Source organism: Chenopodium album, chromosome 5, assembly GCF_948465745.1.
Source record: "Chenopodium album chromosome 5, dcCheAlbu1.1, whole genome shotgun sequence".
Lineage (NCBI taxonomy): Eukaryota > Viridiplantae > Streptophyta > Magnoliopsida > Caryophyllales > Amaranthaceae > Chenopodium > Chenopodium album.
This window is the reverse complement of record NC_137838.1, coordinates 7,190,504-7,210,125: the sequence shown is the minus strand read 5'-3', so window position 1 is coordinate 7,210,125 and position 19,622 is coordinate 7,190,504. Positions and strand designations below refer to the sequence as shown.

The 19,622-nt window shown below is 33.0% G+C and overlaps 2 protein-coding genes and 1 pseudogene across 2 annotated transcripts; 1 reads left to right on the top strand and 2 right to left on the bottom strand.

Annotated features, from left to right (window-relative positions):
* Positions 1-950: 950 nt before the first annotated feature.
* Positions 951-2,098, top strand: LOC145630256 (putative calcium-binding protein CML18 pseudogene; annotated as a pseudogene).
* Positions 2,099-3,046: 948 nt separating this feature from the next.
* Positions 3,047-4,882, bottom strand: LOC145631728 (putative pectate lyase 5). Its single transcript, XM_081683888.1, has 4 exons — positions 4,779-4,882; positions 3,878-4,618; positions 3,655-3,793; positions 3,047-3,336 (listed from the first exon to the last, which is right to left on the bottom strand). Exons 1-4 carry the CDS (start codon positions 4,880-4,882, stop codon positions 3,115-3,117), a joined length of 1,206 nt encoding a protein of 401 aa, XP_081540014.1. The 3' UTR covers positions 3,047-3,114.
* Positions 4,883-8,292: 3,410 nt separating this feature from the next.
* LOC145632502 (bark storage protein A-like) lies at positions 8,293-17,038 on the bottom strand. Its single transcript, XM_081684882.1, has 14 exons — positions 16,861-17,038; positions 15,840-16,110; positions 15,659-15,717; positions 15,051-15,110; positions 14,894-14,963; positions 13,693-13,762; positions 12,997-13,023; positions 12,846-12,893; positions 10,647-10,943; positions 9,792-9,859; positions 9,546-9,701; positions 9,265-9,456; positions 8,886-9,065; positions 8,293-8,573 (listed from the first exon to the last, which is right to left on the bottom strand). The coding sequence occupies exons 2-14, from the start codon at positions 16,050-16,052 to the stop codon at positions 8,406-8,408; spliced, it is 1,608 nt and encodes a 535-aa protein (XP_081541008.1). The 5' UTR covers positions 16,053-16,110; positions 16,861-17,038; the 3' UTR covers positions 8,293-8,405.
* Positions 17,039-19,622: the final 2,584 nt, after the last annotated feature.

The window sequence follows — 19,622 nt, the reverse complement described above, 5'->3', positions numbered from 1 at the left end:
GCATTTATGGATAAATCAATAGCCTTATTTACCTTCTTGTCTTAACTTATCTGAGTTATCTCACAATTTAAGTTGATACTCGCTTCATCTTTAAGCTTGCACTTTAATGTTTGGGGAAAATAAAATAGAGATTCCAACCACATAACTTGGAATATTATCCGAATACCAAATGACAACATCCACAATTTTCAAACTTGTCCGTAAAAGTTACAAAAAGTGAAAATCTCAACCTTATTAAGCTTGGCTTGGCATTAAGATGATCGACGACATAAGAAAAGCATAGCCAAATGTAGTTTAAATTGTCGTGGGCCAAGCATGTTTTTTTTAAGGCGTAAGTACGATACAAGCACACAACTCATAAAATGCACAAGAAAATAATAAAATAGCATGGAAAAGTGTAGCATTTAAAATTGAAGCATGTTTGTGATTTCGAATTTTCGATTACGACACACAACAACAGTACAACACCCATTAATTTTTGTGTCGTACTTCAAGTCATCAATTACAATAGAAAAGAGCACAATCTGACCCAACATCGAACAAGCACAATCCAACCCAATCGAGTGCTCACGCGGTGAGCCGGTGAAGCCAACCCTTATTAAAGTTGTTTTTTTAGGGGACCCTTAATGAGCCTTACTTATTAATGGTTGAAGCTATTAAAATGTCAATAATGGTTGGCATTCACATATTTTTTTTTTATTTTTCAATTAATGCTTGGAAAAATAAACCCCATCTAAATGATCTTTTCAAACGTAATTAACGGGACACATAAACACCCCATTAACCAATCACCAACCTCTTATTTTTAATTTGAAAATTCATCCCTCTTTTGACTCTGTCATACTTTCACAACAATAAACCAAATATTCAAATATATACCATATAATAATCAAAATTCTTCAATTAAATTTGTCCATTTACATTATCTACTACACTACTTAATGATTGAGAAGAATTATTAACATTATTCAATCGGAATTGTGTTTTTTCTAAGTTAGTTGAAAAATTAGGGTTCATCAGAATTAAATTCAATTAATAGTGTAGCAATTGTCGTTGACTTACCACCGAATTGCAATCAATTCCAATTTTTGATTTCTGAAAAGCATCCGCCACCTTCTCTTTTTTCCCCAAATTTTGCCTCTAGATCCGTAATTCCCTAATTTTCTCTCTCTGGCTCTGTTTTTGTGATCCGAAAATTCCCCAAATCACCGGCTTTTTTGGAATTCACTCAATTCCAGGTCAAAGTATTGAATTTTATTATCTGGGTTTCATCAATCGCATTGGAAATTTCAAGAATTCTGGAAAAAAATCGATCAATTTTGAGTGATTTTCTTAGGGAAGGAGAGAGAAAATGAGTAGTGATAAGGAAGGAGTGAAGCTAGACGACGAACAAATTGCAGAATTGAGGGAAATTTTTCGAACATTTGATCGAAACAACGATGGAAAATTGACTCAATTAGAGTTAGGATCATTGTTGCGATCATTAGGGTTGAAACCCAGCGAAGATCAGCTAGAAACCCTAATTCAAGCAGCTGATAAGAATAACAATGGAATGATTGAATTTTCAGAATTTATTTCTCTGGTATCCCCTGATCTTATTCCAACAAAATGCCCTTACAGTGAAGAACAGCTTAAGCAGTTATTCACAATGTTTGATAGAGATGGCAATGGATTGATCACAGCAGCCGAGCTCGCCCATTCGATGGCGAAGCTCGGCCATGCTTTGACTGCTGAGGAGCTCACTGGTATGATCAAGGAGGCTGATACTGATGGTGATGGTTGTATCAATTATCAGGAGTTCTCTCAGGCGATCACCTCGGCCGCCTTTGATAATTCATGGACTTGAATTGAAGTGGTTATGCTGGTCTGTGAGTATTTAGTCCCTTCTTTTACATTCAAAGGATACAAGGTTTTGTTCTGCAATTTGTTGTTGACCTTTAATAACCATATATACTATCAGTTCAAGTCTTTGATTAAGGTTTCTATGGTTTGCTGTTCATGTTTTTCAGATGACATTGAATGTTTGTTTTGTAGTTTCTGCTCTATTTGTTTGTATATATATCGGCATTTTATATAAAGTTTCAGTGTTCTTGGTTCATTTTATGCTCCCTTGGTTGTTTTCCACAATATTGAGCAATAATTCAGATCAAATTTACCTGATAGTATGCTTCAGTAGTGATATTTGTGTTGTACTCTTGTAATGATTAATTGTCAGGCTTCTAAAATCAGAACAGTATAAGAATCTAGTACTGGGTTGCTTAAGAGGAGGTGAAACGTGTTAATAATAATTTTAAGGTTGATGGTTCTTAAAGCTATAGGGTAGTTACTGTCATAAACTCACAATGGATGTAAATGTCTTTGTATCATACTCTTGTACTTCTTGAACTACTAGCTCGGATCTTGAACCGGGAATGAACTGGTAAACATGAAAAGATTGAGTACAATTAACCAGAAGGGGGGTAAACTGATTACTGATGCATTGCCTTCCCTTGAATTTGATGATAAAAATGGACCAGGTTATGAGGATGACGAAAAAATATTAAAAGTTAAGTCATAGAAAATTGATGGCCTTTCAAGCTGACAAAATTCTCTTCTACAGAGTTTATGTACTACGTATTCAGGCTTTGTGTTTGAGTTGGGGTAAATGGGTAATCAATTACTGATGTGATTGTAGTGCATATCTAATTTTCATCAGTTCAGATTCTTAAAAATAACTTGTGATCTAATGTATTTCATCAAAAATGGATTCCCTAGTGAACTAGTTATTGTGGAGGCGATCATGTCATGGAGTTGATCGGTCTTTCTTTATGATCTTTAGATCATACAAAAAACAACAATTTGGGTCAAAGTTCTATGGATAAAACATGTTTCTTGAATTCATGTTTAATAACACTGTAGGATAATCATTTGAACATATGTAATGTAGCAACAACACATTTGTGAATCTGTGATTACTTTTATCCCTGTTTTTATCCCTTTATGAAAGGTTTTATTGAAGAAAGCTGAGTCTATTTTCTTGTATTTATAATATATATATATTGAAAAATAAAGAACAAAAAACAAATGAAACAATAAAACTATGGGTTAATTGGCCTATATGAGCTCAGAAATAGATCAGCAGCTTCTGTTTTTCTGGCATTTGAGCACACCTGCTTCCTTTGTCATTGAAGCCACATGTGAAGCTGGCTGAGCGCTTAAGCTCATGGCCTTGGCATAAGGTGAGGATGATCCACTTCCGGATTTTACAAATCGTGCTCCGTTTAGAAACAAATCCCCTTCTGATGTCCAATTCCATTTCTTCCATTCCTTTTCTGCTGCATTCTCCCGTTTAGTGACCTGTTACAAATCATTTGGATCAAGTCATTAAGGTAATCAGTCATTTGCTTCGGTTCAAGTCATCTTAGGCCAAGGCTACTGTCTATTGGCTATTGCTGATTAGCGTTTAGGTTTTTTGGTTCGAGTCATTTTTGGATTTTGTTTCATCAACTGGTCTTGTCATTTCAGGTACAATTCGGATTTAAGTATGGCATAAGCTAAATTAGGTAATGGGGAACGGTACAACACTAAAACCTTGGGTCCTTGGTTTAGTTTTGTCAGGTTTAGATATGGCTGGAAAAGTTAACAGTAAGTAGTAAGCAATTCTGTGAAAATCACCTCTTTATTAGACCGATTATCAGGAGCTAGGAATCTGTTGCCTTGGCTGTTGATAGTTGGTCCTGCACTGCCTCCAATGGCGTACATTTGCCATTGAGTGTAGTCATTGTTTACGACATGAAAATAGCCGTGTCTACACCTGAAAAAGGGATCAAAATATCAAATTTGGTGCATAAAAATGACGTATAAAGATTGTTTCAACTTTATATCAAAACATATATACCTTGGCATTCTTTGAACTAAGCCCTCTCCAAAATGGTTGAAGGCTATTGTTACTTGCATGTTCTTGTCCTGTTTATGATTATCATTATGCCCCAAGAGCATCACCTTGTTATGATCTGTCATGTAGTTGTTAGATATGGTTATCGCGGTGGAGCCACGAATGGCGTCGATCAAGCCATCAGTGCATCTAGACAGAGAGCAATGATCCACCCAAATATGCTTTGATGAGATGATGGAAATCCCATCACCATCTGACTTGCTTCTCCAACCATATTGAGTAGGGGTTCTCCTTACATATGCATTCCCTCCTCGCTTGCAATCGTGTATGTGAATGCCGTGTATGATGATGTTGTTAACCTCTTGTAAGACGATGCACGGTCCCCCGGCTATATGCACATTAGCACCTCTTCCATCTATGGTCTTGAAGGAATTGATCATCAACTCCTGTTTGAGCTTGATCACCATATCCATAGCGAAAATTATCCATAATGGTTCATCTTGTATAACCCCATATCTTAATGTGCCTTTCTTTGGGTTGACAGCATCATCACTAGCATCTTTAACCACATAAACTTTGCCCTTTTTACCTCCTTCAGCATTCTTACCAAAGCCAATAGCACAATCAGCCAATAGCTGCCGGTTTTTATCCCAGTTCTTGTTACACCGCCAGCAATCATCGATAGGATTTCCTGACCGACGACATGAGGAGGCCGCTAAACTACTCCTAGAAGCATTAATCGTCCTGCAATAAGGAAAACAACTATGTTGTAAGCTACATATACATGATGTTACTACAAGAAACGCGTCTAGTTAGAATAATTTGCGATTTTTTATCACTTAAAACTACTAGTACTAGTTTGTATCATTGATTAGGGAGACGAAACGTGATTAATGTAACATACCCTTGTACTTGTTGAACTATTAGTTCAGGATCTGAAACAGGGGAAGAGTGAATAAACATGGGAAAAGAAAAGACAGTCAACAAGAAAAGAAACAAGAAATACATTGCCCTTTTTGCTAGGATTATGAGTAGCATATTCATATATTGAATTAATTAGGAGAAGCAAAGTTGTTATGAGGGAAATTAAACGAATTTAGAGGAGTTTATAAAGGTGTTAAAAAGATAGTTGAAATTATTTCGGTTGGGAAATAAATCATCCTCATCATCTAATTACAAATTATGTGACATATTTAGTAACTTAGAGAAAATTTCTGTTCATTTGATCATTAACTTTAGACGTATATCTTTATAAATTGCTTGTTTCATTTGTTTGTGCACATCACCTAAAATTTTTGGCTAAGCTCTCGGCTTATGGGACATTCTATCAAGTTATAGTTATGTATTCACTCTATATGGCTATATAATAATACACATGCACAAAATATTGTCTGGAAGAATTTGTCGCATTTTTTAAAATAACAATAGATATCATGTATTCATGTTTATTTAATTTTTAAACATATGTCACACTTAAAAACAGTGGTTGAGAGAAGATGGGACAAAAACAAAGAAAATTTAACACGATAGGATAAAGAGATTGGCTCACTCAAAGTGCCCTATTAAGAATTGTAACAATTTAAGGTTATGAGGTTCTCTCTTTTTGTCCGTTTAAGCTAGCTATAAATAATAAATTGTAACAATCATCACTTTCTTCTTATTAGTGAAAGTTTACCAATTAGCATCAACACCCTTAAATTCAAAATAATTATTCTTTGTATTTTAAAAATATTTTAAATTATTCTTTGTATTACAAAAGTTATTATTTTTCTAATAATAAATTTTATCTTATAAAAAACTTACATAATCAATCAATTTAGCCTTTATAGTATATAATAATGAACATGTAAGAAATTACATATTAAAATAAAATTTAAACTTGGGCAAATTAAAAGTTATCAAAGAGTTAAAGTTGAAGCATACATTGCTTTTGAAATTAAACCTTCACTTCTTTAAAACCAAAGCATATATTACTTTGTGTTTTTTTTTTTAACTAAAATTACTGATTGTGCCACAACATTTCAATCGAGTATTGTGTGTATAAGCTTAGGTTTCTTTAGTGTGCCAATTTTTGGATCGTGAAGGATTTTAACACCCCTAATATAAATTGTGTGTATGATCTTGTAAAAAATGGTATGCATTATTGGGGAATTATACAAAATTAGATGACAATTATGACATGTTTCTTTTTTCAACTATGCGATGCAAGAATTAATTTGTCAATATTTCTAATTATCAATAAGTATAATTTACTTCATAAAAAATTAACATGAATTTAACAAGATCCCACATCTAACGTGAATTTCTTATTTATAAATTATTAAAAGTTAATTAGTGTAAAGTTTGTCAATAGTGTCAAGTCAAAATATATCTTTTAATTAATTTAGAATGAATGAAGTATATTATTAGTAAGCCTTCAAAAAAAAAGTATATTATTAGTAAATAATCGAATAACTACTATGTTATTTCTATTTTTCAACTTCTATGTTCATAGGACAATCTACGCACGGAGTTCATCATTAGAAGGGAAAAAATAAAATAAAATAAAATTATAAACATGACTATTTTTCCATTTTCTCAACTAATTGCATTTCTTGATTATTGTTATACGCAACATAAAATTCAAGAGTTGGATAAAATCCCAAACATACATTTTCTCCATTAGTTTTTTACCATTAATATCTTTAGTTTTGTATTGATAAAATTTATAAAATGTGACATATGATACAATCAAATTGCAATAAATCTAACAATATTTTTATTTAAAAAGCACCTAACAATATTTTACATGATCTGATAATTTACTATTATATATAGTAATTACAACACAGGGTTAAAATTTTATAAGTTTGACCTTATCTTATTACAAGGAAGTAGCTTAGGGTAGGTTTTTTTTTTTTTTTTTTTTTTTTTTTTTTAAAAAAAAAAAAAAGGTTTCTAATCTTTGATCTTATAGGTTTTTATTATTTTTACACGACACTTATTTATTTTTTTTAGTTAAAAAGTAAGTTATAAATACATAATCTCATTAGTTAGATTTTAATGTCTTAATGATTATCTATATTTGTTCCTTTCAATAAATTATCTATTGCTTGCCACTTTCCAAAAATTTAAACTAATTCCTTTTTCACCAAGTAAGTCTTACGGATTTATATATATGTAGGAAGTAAAATCATTATTGCAACATTCAATTATTCCTTCAAAAAAAAAAAAGAGTGAGTTAACATGGAAGTCAGTAGCATAGATGATGTTGCCGCAATGTGGGAGAAGGTTTCTTGGGAGTTAGATGATTTAGATACAACTTTGGAAGTTGTGAATAATAGTGTTTCAATGGAGCAACAACAAGCCATTAATTCGGATGATAAAATGATAGATACAATTCTTCAAGAGTTTTCGCAACCATCGTCGTTGCCACCGCTGCCAATACAACGTCGTTTAGGAAAAGGCAAAGATTTGAAGCGTCTCCTTCAAAATCTCAAGAATAAAGAGTTACCAATAATATTGAAGCCAACAACACAACAACGTTGTCAACAAAAAGCCAAGGAGTTAAAAGTTGTCCAACAAAAGTTCGATTTTCAAGAAAAGCCGTCGGTTTCGACTTTGCAGCGTCACGGCAAAGGGAAGGAGTTGAAGGTACTTCGTAGAGAACTCCTCAAATCATCAAAGATATCTTCGCCGCCATCTCTAAAGGTTAATGTCGAAGAAAGCAATAATGGTTTGACAGCAAAATTGGAGAACACTAAGAGAAAATTGAAGGACGGTTATCAAAAGTACAACCAAGCAAGAAAGAAGACTTGTTTGATCGACGTCCGCGCCCTACCTCCACAGCCGATCTGTCGTACTGGTTTCGATACTCTTAAAAGGAGGCGACAACATGGTGGCTTCGTACTGCCACCCGAGAAGATGATACATTGACGACCAAGATTGTAGAATCTTGAATGGGGTTAACAACTTCAGACGTAGTACAGTAGTAGTGGAGTATATTATGGTAGAATGGATTTACGTATGTTTGGAGATATGATATGATATGATTGTACTCTTGTTCACAACACTATAGTGGAAGTGATTTGATGATCGTCCCCGCCCGTGGAGTAGGCCACATTGGCCGAACCACGTAAATTTCGTGTGTCTTTTTTTCGCTTTTTATTATTCTTTAGTTTATGGAACTCATAATGTCATAAAGACCGCCTAATACAACATAGAAGCTAGGAATGAAAAAGCATACATACACAATTAATTATTCTTTAGGCCACATTGGTCGAACCACGTAAATTAAATTTTGCGTGCCTTTTTATATCGCTTTTTTATTTTTTAGGTTCTTTAATTCATATAATATAATAATGTCGGAAATATCGTTTAATACTCTACATAGAAGCTAGGAATGAACAAGCATACACAATTGATTACATGGAAACAGATGATGAAAGAAGTAGCAATTTTATTCAATGATAGCCTCTACAACTTTAATTCTGACTTGCCTAAGAGTAGAGAAACAAAGCCAGATTAAGGTACAAGTACTATCTATGCTTATTTAAAATGTAGCTTTCTTCTTGCCAATAAGTTCTACAAATTTGGCTGCAACTTTAAAGGAGTTTATAGCAGCCAGAGAACTTAGACCAGCCAATGCTAGTTTCTCTCCACCAGCCACATCCGATACACCACGAAACACAACACATGGTACTCCATTCGAAAGTGATGCCTGCACCAAACACAAAGCAATTCAACATCTCATCTTGATCATTAGCAATTTTAAGTGTTGTCCGTATAGAAAACAGGACTAAGAGTCTGTTCTCATACGTTGAAATTCAGTTCAGCTCAGCTCAGTTTAGTTCAGTTCAGTTTATCTCCTAATTTCCTTCTCTTATAAAATATTCATTTCAGTTCAATTCAATTCAGTTTAGTTCAGCTCAGCTCAGCTGAGGCTTAGTTCAGTTCAGCTGAGTTCAGTCAATGAGAATAGACCCTAAGTCATAATAAGCGAGAATTTAGATTTGATTTGTAAAATACTAACATGTACAATTGCAGCACTCTCTTCATCTGCTGTAGATATGCTGAATTCTTGGTAAAGGAACTTTGCAAATGCCAAATTAGACATGAACACATTCGCGGTTGAGCCTCTTAGTCCAAATATTAGTTTTGGCTCTCTAGGTAAGCAAGCAGTCTCATTTAAACACTGCTGCAACTTCAATCCCTGTCATCATTTAAACCCCGTGTTATATATCCTTAGTCACTACACGACTTTGTTCTTTCACCTTACAAATATATATTTCGACAAATATAAGTTCAAATAATTAATGTCTTGACACGTTCAATTCACAACTAAAATAAGTTCGTTCTCGATACAATAACACATTAAAAATTCGTGCAGACGGTCTAATATTTATTTATACCTGAAGTTGGGTAGCAAGATTATACCAATGAGCATCAACTGGAAACCAAAAAAGCTCTTGCATTGCCTTCTTATTAGAGAAAAGTTGTACAGGAGTAAACTGAATTCTTTCCAGTAAATTCTCTCCTGAATTTGGAAGATTGTACGCCCCGAATTTCAGCTCATTTTCACTCGTTTCATCAGACCCAAAATCCTTCATAACAACAACGACACAAAAACAGCATAAATTACAGGACACATACACATGATTTACATAATGTACAGGATATACTTTCATCTTACCAGCCATTTCCAGGAGCTGGTGAAGGCAAAAGAATGTGGCACGCCGACATCTCCGACAGACATAGAAGTATTAGTACAACCAGCAATGCCATAATGAACAATTCCCCTGATATTAAAAGTCTGAAGCAGAGCCTGTACTGTAAGTGCAGCATTTACCTGAGTATAATACAGCATTAAGCAGTAAATTAGATTTTTTAAACTTGTAATTAGTATGAAATTGTGGATGTGTTATAGAAGGAACTTAACTGTTTGCTCTCCTGTTAAGACATAGATTACATCTACACCTTTAATTTTCCCAATGTTGAATTTCCTGCCTGATAAAAATATACAAGTACAAGATTAAGACAAATATTTTTAAGATACTTTGTATATTATATTAACCAACTTGTAATAATTTAATGACAAGTAATATAGACAAGTAAAATAATGACAATAATTGACAGGTTTACTTAATAATTTGTTAAATTTAAAAACTTATTTATGATAATATTTGGTTAAATATTTTTATTGACACAAATAATACAGTATAATATTTGGTTAAATAAATTGTACTATGTTTGCTGATTATGTGAAATTGGCCTGACTTTTGCATTTTTGGCTGAAAAAATTTACTGTATTTAAATTTAGTTAGTACTGTAAAAGCCAAAACAAAGCTATCCGAGTCATTATTTTTCTTATGTTTTCATTGGTCCAGTACATATTCAAATGTCAATTAAAAATATTAAGAAAAATGAAAAGTCACTTCAAATTATACTGTAATTTATAATTTGATAGTTTCAATGCCCCTTCAACATGTTGCCATATTTAGTAAAGAATAACGTTAACTCAGATCTAAAATCTTAAACTCTTTCCCTTCAAAAAAAAAAAAAAATCTTAAACTCTTTAAGTACCCATAAGAAGGTAGACTAACGACTTCAATAACAATATTCTAAAAGTTGTACACGAGTAATACGGCATCAATAAACACTTTGCTTTGATTGTACAACTTATAGGATACTTAATCATGCAGGTACATCCGAGTGTAATATAAACATGATTCCATTTAAACAGACATCGACTATATCAAGATAAATATAGAGAAGACGAGAGTTAGAAAATTACCGGCGAGTTGGATGTATGGATTCCTAGAGTTGGGCACAAAAAGACCAGAGTTTTGAAGAGGAATTTCTTCAGCAGGAAAGGCTAAAACTAAGCCAATGTAAGAAGAATGGTGGTTTATCCTATCTACAACCTCATGTAATGGATGAGTGGACCTCAGTTGTACACTTTGCTTCACTAACAACATCAAGATCATCATCACCATTAATTTTTCATATCCAACGGCCATGATTTGCTGCTCTCTGATCTTACAGTTGTTATTGCTCCTACAATGTTGGTGTGTCTTTGTATTGGACAAGATTTAACCATGAAAATTGGTGATGTATAAATATAGATAAAGTCAACTGTACATTTTGTGATGGGGTTGTTAAACGTCGCTCCCCTTTTACTAGGCATCGCTCGCATTTTTTTAAGATTTTCCATTTTTACCCCTATCAAATAAATAGCCACGACTCACTTTACGGTACTCAAAACTCTCGTACTTCACTCTCATACTCTCATTTTATTCTCTAAAAAAAATAAGTAAAATCAGGAAAACAAAAAATTAGATTACAATAATAAATTTGATAAAATAAAAATACTAATTACTCTAATCACAAAATTAATACTAATCATAATAAAATAATAATAATAGTAATACAAAGATTACAATAGTAAATTTGATTAATTAATCAATTTAAGAAAAAAAGAAAAAAGAAAGCACTACATACATCCGCCCAAAACATTAGGATCCACCGGTGGATCCTAATTTTTTAAGTGGATCTACCTAGGTGGATCCACTTAAAATTTCCGGATCCACCAAGGAGGATCCGGAAATTTTGAGTGGATCCACCTACGTGGATCCTAAAATTTTAGGCGGATGTTTTATTTTAATTTTTTTTAAAAAATAGTACGACGACTTATGGAATCCTCCGACGAAGCTTTCGGTGTCCGAATGTTGTCGACATCCATCGTCCTAAACCTGTTGCTAATGCTGAGTAAATTTTTTTAAAAAAAATTAACTTGGATTTTTGGTGGTAGATCGAATGTGGTGGGCCGAGGTCGGATGTGGTAGTTCGGGATTTTTTTTTTTTACCACGTGGTAGTAAGTGGAGGGGTCGGGAATGATATTATACCATTATGCACTACAATTTACACAAAGGGCAATATCGTCCTTTCATGTCAAAAAGGGAGCGTTAGTATGTAAAATGGGAGCGACGTTTAGCAGTTGAGTTTGTGATTGGTTAATTCAATTTTTGTGGGTCCTCCTCATGAATAACGTGGTTTCTAGTACAAAATATATAAGTAAGCAATTTGCATCGTTGCATGTTTATTGGATTTCATAAACTATCTTTTCATTCATTTTATAAACTATCTTTTCAATCATTTTATAAACTATCTTTTCAATCATTTTATAGATAATCCTTTCAATCATTTGTCCTCAACCATTTGCTTGAATTTTTTATTGGACAAAGATACAGAGATTTTGGCTAAAAGCCTAGAAGAGGGGTTCGCGGCTTGAAGGGAAATTTAGCCGGTCAATATTTAAATGGGCGTATTTGGTTGAGAGAGGATTTAAAGAGAGGTTTGAGCTTAAAAAGTTAATTTTGAAATGAACGAGTATTAGGTAAAAATAATAACCATACTAGTTTGGGACACAATTTGAGTCACGACGGAGAATAAGATTTAGGCAAGGGTGGTGAAGAGAAGATGGGATAACCTTAATAAGAAAAAGTTCAAGGAAAACTCTCAAATATGGCCATTCTTCCCCTAACTATTAGTATTCACAATCCTCATTATAAAGGATAACCTTCCCATGTAAAACGATACAACGACAATAATCAAAGCAATACATGGAATGATAAAATTCATTGTCTAATCCCTTCACATGATTGTTCTCCACAACATCAGCAATCTATTACTAGTATAAAAAAAATGTGAAGGTAGAAGAACCAACTTTATCCAAATAAAATCAGTATTACCATATTAAGTAGCCAACAGAAGGATCAACCTAGTAGTATTCATCCATTAAATTGATTGAAATGGAAAGAAATCAGCCCCCAATCAGTAATGACTCAAGAGGCAGTACTTTCAGCGTGGTTCAGTTCAATTGCCGCTCCTGTTATTTGAGTTTTTGAGGTCTCTGTTTTCAGATATCATAATATAAGGCATGTCCTTGTCGCTGGGCCTAAATGGCAACCAACTTCAGTAAAGCAACCAATTACAGAAGCTTCAATCCTCCAGTTACATCATCAACCATGTCGGCTGGTCCTGCAATAGCAAATATTATTTAAACATGTGGTCTTGGAGGTGATAATATAATATTAAGACAGGGAGTAGGTAATCCAAGGACTATACAAAAGTGGGTACATACCAAGAACAGCCATGACTGTTCGCGAATCTGCAGGATAAGAAAGAAAGAACCATTGAAAAACATTAGAGAGGTGGCCAGGAAAAAGGAAAGAAAAAAAAAAGGCATCTGCAGTTTTCTTTGATAAGATATGAAGATAGTATGTCTGGGCTGCATCCAAAACGGAGAGTAAAGCCACTATTTATTCATAACTATTCTACCGGAGATTCTTTGATAAGATATGAAGATAGTATGTCTGGGCTGCATCCAAGACGGAGAGTAAAGCCACTTAAGTATTCATAACTATTCTACCGGAGATTCATTTATTTGATTTATATTCCCTCAAGTGGTAATTGTTAAGACTCAAATCAACACACACACAAAGCCTACAATCTACATGCCCACTAATTAGGAACTATAAGGTTTCCAAAATTCTAGTAGTTTCAGGTTTCAGTTCATCTTAGCAACTTCTCTAATGCAAGTAACAGCTAAGCTGCACTAGGTGGGGAGGGGACTGTAGGTACATCATTGTTTGACCACAGTGTCAAGCTAAATCAATCCAAGAGATGGCTTGAAAGAAAATAAGCTCATTAAACAAAACATGCCTGTGTGGAATAAGAAACTGGGACAATTCATCAAAAAAAAAAATAAAAAAAAAGGAACTTAAGTACAGTGTAAACATGCTTGATCTTATTGACAGAAATAGATTCAGCATCTTACTTGGAGCTATTTGAGTTCTTCCAGCATCTATAACAATATGTGTAGGTATGTGAATTGACTTTGCCCTTCCCTGCAATTGGAAGATAGATACCGTGATCAGAAAATCAAAAAGGTTAGAAATAGTTCAGAAAAACACCATTCATTTAGCCGCCGCCACCACCCCCACCAAAAAAAAAAAAAAAAAAAAGGTTTCATAACAAAAAGCTTAAGAGCATAGCACTAATGAAACTATGATAACATAAATTATCAGAACAAATGCAACAAGTTCAGTGCTACCACAGAAAACATCATGTCAACACATGGGCATTTATATAAGGATACTATAATGGTCAATGGTAGTGATTCCAGTACTAATTCAGCGTTATTACCACACAAGATAGTATGACTTCTAATCAGCAGGGAAGTACAGTGAGAAAGCAACATGGAATGAACATAGTCTTAAGACAAAAGAAAGTGACAAGTACTAAAAACTTGTAATGAAACCAACTTAGCTAAGGGGTATTATTGGTAGCTTAGTATGTTGGTAGTCATCAAATATAGTTCATAAGGGAAATTACGCAAGGAATCAAGAGATGCCACATGGGCTCAAAAGAAGACAAACCATCTAGAATCATCTTAGAAATTGTAAATAAATAGGGAGAGGGAAGGAACAGGGGGATGGGCAGAATTTTGGAGTGAATCCTTTGAGTTGTGACCTCAAGTCACTAAAACGAGCTTAGTAGGCTAAACCTACTACCTTTTGTAAGAAACCATTAATCTGTTTAATCAAATTTCCAAGCTTTCTCCTTTAAAGTTTCACTTAATCATTAAAGTATACAAATCAGATTACCAGTCCAATACAAAACTGCAGGAAAAAACAACAGTAGCTTTAAGAAATCAAGCAAGGCTTAGCTTTATTAATATTATTACTGGGAGGAGGAAATAGGAGCAATAAAACAAAGGGAAAACTACCAAAGAAGGGTAATACCAATTTCATAGGGAAAAAGGAATTACGCAAAAGATATAGCTTTTACTCTTCAGATTGAGACTTTTCCTTTCCTAGTAAAAGAAGCGATTTGATGCTTCTACGTATATAGGACATAAAAAGGGGGAGGAAGGAAAGGTTCCTGAGACTTCTAGCAGATAATAAGATAAATGGCAATAACAGATCCAAAATATTCAAAAACTTCTTAGCCTACGAAAGTTATTGAAGCATTCTCACCTGTAAGACAAGCAAGTCTTCCTCGCTTTCAATCTTGACAACTACTTTAACCTGTCCACACATCTCCCACCTGCACAAAGATATGATAATGCTAAGTATAGTACATGAACGTAAAATAGGAAATGTATCAACAAAGAAACTTCACAGTTGAACTCGCCTGTTTAATGCTTTTGGGGCTCGATTAAGAAGCTTTTTGTAGAGACCCAAGGTTGCATGACTGCTCAGAAGATCAAAACACAATATTAAACCACTGGAAAACTAAGCTAATAAAGGAGCAATCCTGTAACTCAAATGCATGAACTTAACACATATAGAAGGAAAATAAAATAAAACATACACATCAAAATGACACAATGTGACAGTTCTAAGGGACTGGACTGGATAATATGCCGCAGAGGCACAGAGAGGCATGAACAGACATCAGCTTTAATAAAAAGAACCAGATAGTCATGTTATGGCAGAAAATTCAAACAAACACAAGAATGATATAATACAAAAGATGAATTAAAATAAATCTAAGGGGGCACAACAATTAGCAAAGTAAGATTGTGGCACAAATCAGAGCCTGACAGGAGTGAACCAAGTCGACAATCTATCACACGGTCACACCTTTACAGTTCTTAATGAAGAAATGTTCCCACAAACATATAAAGAATAATTAAGCAATAAAAAATATAAATTAAAATTAAAAAAAAAAAAAAAAAAAAAAAAAAAAAAAAAAAAAAACAGATCACAAGAAGAGATTTGGGGCCAGTGGTCCACTACCTGCACTGGGCAGCAATCTTTCCTTTACCCATCTTCAAGTCATTCCTCACAACCAATACCTTTTGGAAAAAACAAACAAAAAAATCATCAATTCTTCATGGACTTCATATCGACTTCATACTCAAACAACTTATGCTGCAACTATCTCTTAAGAAAGGAAAGAGTAGGAAAGGCAATGCACCATTTTGAAATCTTCAAGAACGTCAGCAAGCTTCTCGATCTCAAGGGACTCTTGAGAACGATTTTTCTTGCCTCCACTTTTGGTCACGCTATCTTTAGGTGCAGTAGCAGAAACAAAGAAACGAGCAGGATGACGCGCACCAAAGTAGTATCCCAGTGCAAGACACCCTGCTCCAACTAGAATTGCACTTAGCCATGTCAGAGCCATCATCATGAGGCCGAAACAATTACTCCCGGCAACACCTTAAATCGTATAACCAGTCAATAGCAACCTAGAAAATCAGATAAGTTAATTACATACAACAATCATTCCAACATTCATTATCAGCAAATACGCTTGAATTAAGATATCAAATAGAATGCAATAAAAGACATCTCATCGCCAGATGATGAGGTCCACTTTTAAATTTTAATAACAAGAAACACCTACAATGTCACTAGCTCCCTACAGCCTTCACAATCGATACAATCGAACAAACGAGACAAGATACAGCTGAGTGACAAGAATTAAGAGTTCAATATATAACTATAGTGATATCTACAATAATTCGTTTATGACATGGTTCAGCTAACCTAGATACTCCAAACACTTCACTACTAACAATACATCAACAACATTTGGTTATTCAATCACTCTGCCCACGAATAACCGACATCGAAAAGGGACTCCCGTGTTTAATTTGATATGTTTATATTCTGCTGCAGTCTTTAATTTGACACATTTATATACTGCTGAATAAGGAACTCAATATGCTAAAAACCACATATATAGCTAAAGAAAGCACATTTGACCATCATTCACCCAAAAATATTAGCAAAAAATTAATATGTAACAATTCAATTCATCCAAATATTGGCAAAAATCAATAATAATCACTGGAATCTCATAATTTCAGGGATAAATAAGAACTAAAAAGCTACTAACAAAGCAAAAATTTGCAAAATCAATTGAAAGATTACGCATTAATACAAATAATTAAAATTTAACAATAGTAAAATATGATTCGAAAAAGAATTAGTACCTAAGAAATAATCGTCATCATCAAATTCAATCGAAAGAATGAAGAAGAATTGCAAGATCAAATGATCATCAGCATGCCACCCTGAATGTTTGAGGGCAGCTGAAGATGAAGAGAGAGAAAATGGTGGTTTAAGGAGAGAGAAAGGGGTTTTACTGCTGCAGAGAATAATGGTGGTTTTGGGGAGACTGCAAAACTCAAAAACCATTTCAAGACTTTTGAGTCGCCCGCTTACCCGTATCCGTATTGGCTTGGATCCGAACTTAGGTTCTCTCGGTTTCTTTTTCCACTGCAAATGCGATCATGTTTTTATAAATGTTACTCTTCACATTTTATTACCCTTCCGTCCCTATATTACATTCATGTTTGTAAAATTACACGGAAATTAAGGATGAAAGAATAAGATAAATAACAATAATAAAATATTTCAATGGAAAATACAAAACATTAAATGATGTATTTGAGTAAATAAAGATAGATTAATAGTTAATGATATCATGTCATCAATCCTTTGAAAAAAAAAAAAGACCAATAACATGCTTCTAATTGAAAATTAAGACTCAGGGTCTGTTCTCATTGACTGAACTTAGCTGAACTAAACAGAACTGAACTGAAATGAATATTTTATAAGAGAAGGAAATTAGGAGATGAGCTGAACTAAACTGAAATGAATATTTTATAAGAGAAGGGAATTAGAAGATGAGCTGAACTAAACTAAACTGAACTGAACTGAACTGAATTGAGCTGAACTGAACTGAACTGAGCTGAACTGAACTGAACTGAACTGAATTTCAACGTAAGAGAACAGACCCTCAATCATATTCATTAGGTTAGTTATGGGAAGTATAAACTTGAGAAAAACGATGGAGAGAGAAAATAAGAGTGAGATTAAGATAGTAAGAGTGAAAAAACATTAAGGGTCTGCTCTTGTATGTTTATTTTCAGTTCAATTAGTTCACTTCGGTTCATTTCAGTTCAGGTCTTAATTTTCTTCTCTTATAAAATATTCAATTCAATTCAGTTTAGTTCAGTTCAGCTCCTAATTTCCTTCTCTTATAAAATATTCAGTCCAGCTGAGTTCAGTCTATGAGAACAGGCCCTAAATATACAACAGAAAAGAGAGTTGATTTGGGATATTTGGAAAAAAAAAAAAAATGGAAATAAGGAATGTAATTTTAGAATACCCAAAATAGAAACCAGGAATGTAATTTAAGGACGGAGGGAGTATTATACTTTTATTAAAAATAACAAGAGTAATTTTTTTTATATGTAATACTCCCTTCATTTTAAAATATTTGCTCTATTTTTTTTTTCGGCTGTTTTATTTGCTCTATTTTCACTTTTACAATATCTAATTCATTTCTACCTATCCCACTACCTCCATATTTTATTATTATTATTATTATTATTATTATTATTATTATTATTATTATTATTATTATTATTATTATTATTTCTCCTAAAACACCGCGAATAGAGAAATTAAGGGTTTGTTTGGCATCATTTTTGGTTTTCAGTTTTCTGTTTTTTTGAAAACCAAAAACCAAAAAAGGAAACAAGAAAAATGTGTTTCCACTTTTCTATTGCCAGTTTTCAAAATAATCATGTTTTTGATAAGTTTAAATAATTTTTGATTCATTTTGGGACATATATCACATACTTTTAAAAAACCAAAAAACCAAAAAATAGAAAAGCGCAGCAATGCCAAACGAAAGTATTTAAAAATGGATGGAGTAATTAGTCAACAACTATTATCCGAACTTCCGAACACTCATATTTTAATTATATATCTTCACATCTAACATCTAACCACTTCTTGACAAATAATGCTATGTTTTGCCAAACACAACCTAAGTATAGACTATATTCAATTCATATGCTATGGTCTGATGTAATTTGGTTGGTTAGTCGTGTTTTAATACAATATAAAAAAAAAATAATAATAAATAATAAATTGAGAAAATCATTCTTCAAGTGATATTACTCCTTAGGTAGTCATGGACATTTTGTCCTCTAATTAATATGAAGTATAAGCAACAATCATCTTTTTTTTTTTTATTTTTTTTATTTTTTTTATTTTTTTTTAACATGAATAATCATCCTAAGATTAACCATGCGTTCATGTGCCTTAGGGCCTGTTCTCATTGACTGAACTGAACTGAATTGAAATGAATATTTTATAAGTGAAGGAAATTAGGAGCTGAATTGAACTGAATTTCAATGTATGAGAACAGGCCCTTAATTATCTTAAAGAGTTAAAGTCTTTAAGAATTTCTATTATGTATGTGTTACTCCCCCCGTTCTTTTTTTTTTTTTTATTTTTAATTATTTTTTTATTTTTTATTTTTTGATGTACGTTTCCATTAAGGTGTTCCCTTTTACGAGAATTCTTAATATTTAGGATTTTTTTCAAAGACATATATTTTGGACAAAATTATCCTTGCATAACAATTTAAATATTCAATTGTCTTCAATTTTCTATGTGCATTTGTCCTATTTATAATACTTTAATGGGTTTCAATACTCGTTAGCTTTTACCATCCCATCTCTTATATATATTTTTTGTCGCCCATATGTACAATATTCTTTGTCTAAATAAAAGTTTACTTTCAATAATTGAATTAAGGAAAATATACCTTTACTTTACACAATTTTTAATTAGTCGTTCATAATTCCAAACGTCAAAAACAAAAGGGAATGAAAATGAGTAATATGTTACTAGTTTCTTAGTGCCTAATTTTCCTTTTTAAAATTATTTTATGCAT